Here is a 5,329-nt window from a genome sequence, read left to right as displayed (position 1 = left end):
AGTAAGAAATACATTTTATTTATTTTTTTATTAAAAAATTGTTAATGTTTTTTAAATTTATTTTTGAGAGAGAGAGAGAGAGAGAATATGACAGGGGAGGGGCAGAGAGAGCTGGAGACACAGAATCTGAAGCAGGCTCCAGGCTCTGAGCTGTCAGCACAGAGCCCAAGTCGGGGCTCGAACTCACAGACTGCAAGATCATGACGTGAGCTAAAATCGGACACTTACCTGGCTGAGCCACACAGGTGCCCCAAGAAATACATTTTAAACTGCTATTCAAAACCCATCACAGAAACATACTACACAAAACTGAAAGATACACATATACAACTAAACAAATATTTCATAAAATAATGTCTACCCTGACCCAGGAGGATGCACTGAAAATTTTAATTTTGTTCTATTTCATAAAAATAACAAAAACAACAAGGAAAAAAAAACTCTGCTAATCATGACTGCTAAATTGTTTTCATTATCCACTAGTAAATTGTGACCTCAGTTTGAAAAATATTGCTTTAAATGACCAATCCTTTAATGAGATTAGATTGTTCATAAATCTCTCTGGTTAGGAACAGCTGCAGTGAGCTGTTTTATACTCATTTTGTAACCATGTGTTTCTGAGAGCAAGATTCCTGATTGTGTAATTACTATTTACTTAAAATTCTGATAAAATGTAGCCAGCGCATTGGAAAATCAAATTCTAACCCCCAATCTGTTACCGTGATATACAAACTTCTGTTGGGCAAGTCCCTGTACCTCTGTGGGCCTCAATTTCCCCACCAGTAACCTGTTGATGTCTACACCCCAGAGTCTGCTCTAAATTGAAAGCAGAGCCCCACCCCCTGACTCAGCGAGGGCAGAACTTCTCTCTGATCCCAACTCCCCCTTTTTCCGCTCCCTGTTTGGAAGAGGCCCAGGGAAAAGGGAAAAGGCAGGTCTGGGCCAGAGGGCCCAATGCAGGGCGGGGCAGGGGAAGGGCAAGAGGGAGGCCAGCCCCCTAGTAGGAAATGAGACAGGGTAGGAATAACACTTAATAAGCCTGACGCTCTCATCCTCCTCCTATCCCCTGGCCATCTTCCAGCCTCCTCTGTGCAGTCTCCTCTCCTTCCAGACAGTCTTTACTTCTTTTCCCCCTAGGCTGCAGCCAGCTTGAGCCCTCTGCCTGCCAGAGCCAGGAAGGAGCCCAGGTGGGGTAAGAACCTCAGCCCCAGGATGTTGACAACATTGCTGCCACTGCTGTGTCTACTGCTCCTGCCCGGCTGGGCCTTTTGTAGCCATGAAGCCTCAGATGGTGAGTCAGGGGCACATCTGCCCCGGGATGGTTCTGGAGACTCTCAGCCTGTCTGGGTACATGGGAGAAACCAGAGGAGACCTTATCCCACAGCGTCTGTGCCTGCAGCGAGCCAGATCTCTCTGTAGGGTAGGCAGGGTGCTGGGGACTGATTTGTGTCCCAAAGCCAAGGTGAGGAAGTACAGTCTGTCCCCAGGGAAGGGGGAGATGGAGGAGGCAGAGGGTGGAGAGTGGGGGATGGGAGGGGGGAGGGGGTGTGAAACAGAACTGGAAAAATGGAAAGGGATGGGTAGAAAGGGTAAGGGAATTAGCCCCCGGGAGAGGGGGTGAATCTGGAGGGGGAGAGCTGAGGGTGATCGTGGTTCGGGGTAAGACCAAGGAAGACAGGAAGACGTGAGAGATGGAAGGAATGGGAAGCCACTGGAGAGACCGGGACTGAGATAAGTGAGGCAGAAGAGGAGACTGGAGAAGGTGTAAGATGGATGGAAGCTTGGGGGAAAGTGGGGGGAAGAAGAAGCTGTGGTCATTGGGAAAACTCAGGGGGTCAGGCTGCCTGAAGTGGCTGTTTAAGCAGAGAAAGGTGTTATTGCCCTGCATGGTGACCACACAGGTGCCTCTCCTCCCCTTTCCCACAGTCTCTGTAGCCTCGGTCTCTCTCTGAGGGAGCAAATCACCAGTATTCAAGGAACGCTCACTATGGTTAATACGTGCACTGACACATCTGACTCCCGTAATATCTCTACAAGGCAGGCAATATGATTATCTCTCTTTTACAGGGGAGGAAACTGGGCACAGGGCAGTTAGGAACCTTATCTAGGGCTATCCACATAGATATACCTATTCACACCTACAGACACAGGGCACAACTTTTCAAATGCAAAGGTGGACAAGACACATCCACGCACAGAAATTTATAACCCCAGACTCATTCCCCCCTCACACATTCTCTGGGCATCAACCCTGTGCCAGGGCCTTAATAGGTGTAGGAGACAGAGATAACCAGACATGATTCTATAGCCTAAGGGAGCCCAGTAGAGTCTGTGTGTTTGGAGACAGTTACGTGGAATCTGGGATCATTGAAACAGACCTGCTGTGTCCGGGAGGGTAAAGAGGAGAGGCATCAGGAAAACTTCTCCAAGAGAGCAACAGAGCTGAGTCTTGAAGCATGAATAGAAGTTTGCCTAGAGGCAGAGACACCCCAACATGCTATTCATGTCAGCCAAAAGGCAGCATGAGAAACTCCAAGTAGTTTACTATATATAAGTACTAGAAGAGGTTAAATAAGGCAGTTGGGGCCTGGTCTCTGGCAGCCTTGAATGCCAAGCTAAAGACTTTGGACTTCATTCTGTGGACAGATATCCTATGGGGAGGCAGTATGGCTGGATGGTTAAAAGTGCTGGAATCACACCGCCTGCACTCAAATCTTAGTTCTGCTACACCATTTTAGGCTGTGTCTCTTATGGACTGAGATTAATCACAGTAGCTACTGCATTTAGCTAATGGGAGGAAGGCGCAAATAAGATAATAATATGTGTAAGGTACAGTGCTTGGGTCAGAGTAACAATAATAGCCATTATTATTGTTATTATTATTATTATTAATGATTTTGATAGGGGAGTGTGTCACTGGAGGATTTTAAGCAGGAGAGAATAATCTTCTTTCTGGGTCAGAGAGAGGTCAGATTAGAAGGAGTGAAACTGAAAAATGAGGGGACGGGGAAGAGGAAGGACATTACCACCCGAGTCCAGATGAGAACCGATGAGGCCTAAAGTAGGGCAGTGGCAGGGAACAGGAGATGCAATAGGATTTTACTGGAAGCCAGGATTTGTTGACCAACTGGAAGTGGGGGTAGTTACAGGGTGAGAGGCAGAAAGATGGGAGTGGCTCTTCCACTGACTGGATTACCCTGAGGCAAGTGGCTTCTGCTCTTTCCAGCCTCAGTTTCCTTATCTGTAAAACGAAGTTAATAATCCCTTTCCTGCCCTCCTGACAGGGCTATGGGAGGAAGAGTGGGAGAACACTTTGTAGTTTATGAACGGCCGAGAAGGTGGGCGGCCGGCCTTTAGGTAGGGGGTTATTACCTCCAGCTACACGCCAAGCCCTGCCACGCCGGCCAAGGCCTGACGCGCTGACACTGCCCGGCAGGCCTTCGGAACCTCCACATGCTCCAGATCTCCTACTTTCGCGACCCCTATCAAGTGTGGCACCGGGGCAACGCGTCGCTGGGGGGGCTAACGACGCACGTGCTGGAAGGCCTAGGCAGCAACGTCACGATCCGCCAGTTGCAGCCCTTGCAGGAGCCTGAGAGCTGGATGCACACAGAAGACAGCCTGAAGACCTATCTGCACCAGTTCAACAGCTTGGTACTGCTGGTACACCATGAGCGGCGCTTGACCTGTGCGTGGTGCGCGCGCCCCTAAGCGCGGTGGCGGCGGCGGCGGCGGGGCGGCGGTGGCGCGTCCAGGCGGGAGGCGCGGCCTGTGGGCGGGATTTGATGGGGTGGGCCTGTGGGGGAACGGGGCGGAGCCTCATGGAGGGACTGCGTTCTTGGAGGGGTCTTGTGGATGGCTTGGTCTTGGGTGAGCCGGCTGCTCTGAGCAGCCCAGTGGTACCAGGGTACCTGCCTTTGCTGATTGCTGGTTGGGAGCTTGAGCCCGAAGAGGACTGGGTGTCCTAGTTGCGGGCCCTCCGTCAGGCCCTCTTTTTGCTGGCATGACCTCGGGGCTGACCCTGTTGGGATGCCCTGTCCTTGATCCACCCGAAACCCCGAAAGTTCATGTTCCCCCGGTGGACATTCTCCCACAGCTGGCATCCTCTCCATACAGCCCTCTCACCCTCCCTCATCCACAGTTCCTCTGATCATTCGCTGCTTCCTGGGCTGTGAGCTGCCTCCTGAGGGCTCTACAGCACGTGTCTTCTTCGAAGTGTCTGTGAATGGGAGCTCCTTTGTGCATTTCCAGCCAGAGACAGCTTTATGGGTGGCAGGGCCCCAGGCACCCTCCAGGGTGGTCACCTACACCCTGCAGCAGCTCAACGCCTACAATCGTACTCGGTACGAACTGCGAGCATTCCTGCAGGACACCTGTGTGCAGTATGTGCAAGAACACATCACTGTGAACAACTCGAAAGGTATGATGGGATCGGGGAATGGGCCTGTGTGCTGTTGGGTGGGTTCCAGGCAAATGGGTAGACCTGAAGGATGCATACCTTGAGCAACGGAAGGCTCAGGGCTTGGGGGTTGGGACAGAGTATACACAGCTTATGTCACTTGGTGAAGTAGCCCCCTTCCTTCGGGGTAGAAATCCCTTAGTGTTTGATTTAAACCCTGGACTTCTTGGAGGTATGTTCTTCAGGCTAATTCTGTGCATGTTCTGCAGGGAGCCAAACAGGCCGCTCCTACACCTCGCTGGTCCTGGGTGTCCTGGTGGGCAGTTTCATCATTGCTGGTGTGGCTGTAGGCATCTTCCTGTACACAGGTGGACGGCGGTGTTGATTGCTCTCCAGACCCCTCTGAAAAAGGGCTGGACTGATGGGGGCTGATGAGGGAAGATCTCAGCTCACTGCAAAACCACACAGATTCCCCATCTGGGACATTATATCCCAGAAGGTTTGGAGTGGCAGCTCCTTTCTTCTCCCTGATCTGCCCACCAAGAGTTTGGGGGAGGGAAAGGGAAGGAGGAAGCTAAGTAGACAGAGTTCTTGGTTTGCTAAGCACCTAAGAACTTGCATGCTTTCCTGAATTGGTCTGAGAAGTGAATGCTTATCTATCTTTGTGGGAAACAGATGATGGAGTTGGGTGGGGGTAGAGGGTGTCTATGGCATGTCCTCCAAAGACAGAATCACCCAAGGCATTCAAAACACCTAACAAATACAAGAAGTCCATCAACCAGAATAAACACCACTCGATGCTCCCAGGCACATCAGATTTGGGAAAGGATGCTGATATAGTAGAGGTAGAAAGAAATAATCAGAGAAATGGTGGGAGTATAAACTAAAATATGGGAGCAAAGAGCCATTAGTTAATTAATAATATTCTTA

At 50.5% G+C, this 5,329-nt stretch overlaps 1 protein-coding gene across 1 annotated transcript; it reads left to right on the top strand.

Moving 5' to 3' along the window:
• Positions 1–999: 999 nt before the first annotated feature.
• On the top strand, positions 1,000–5,031 carry PROCR (protein C receptor). The gene is made up of 4 exons (XM_043604677.1): positions 1,000–1,291; positions 3,437–3,688; positions 4,142–4,420; positions 4,669–5,031. Exons 1-4 carry the CDS (start codon positions 1,213–1,215, stop codon positions 4,782–4,784), a joined length of 726 nt encoding a protein of 241 aa, XP_043460612.1. The 5' UTR covers positions 1,000–1,212; the 3' UTR covers positions 4,785–5,031.
• Positions 5,032–5,329: the final 298 nt, after the last annotated feature.

The sequence above is a fragment of the Prionailurus bengalensis genome, chromosome A3 (assembly GCF_016509475.1).
Source record: "Prionailurus bengalensis isolate Pbe53 chromosome A3, Fcat_Pben_1.1_paternal_pri, whole genome shotgun sequence".
Lineage (NCBI taxonomy): Eukaryota > Metazoa > Chordata > Mammalia > Carnivora > Felidae > Prionailurus > Prionailurus bengalensis.
This window is presented reverse-complemented; position numbering and strand designations above follow the sequence as displayed.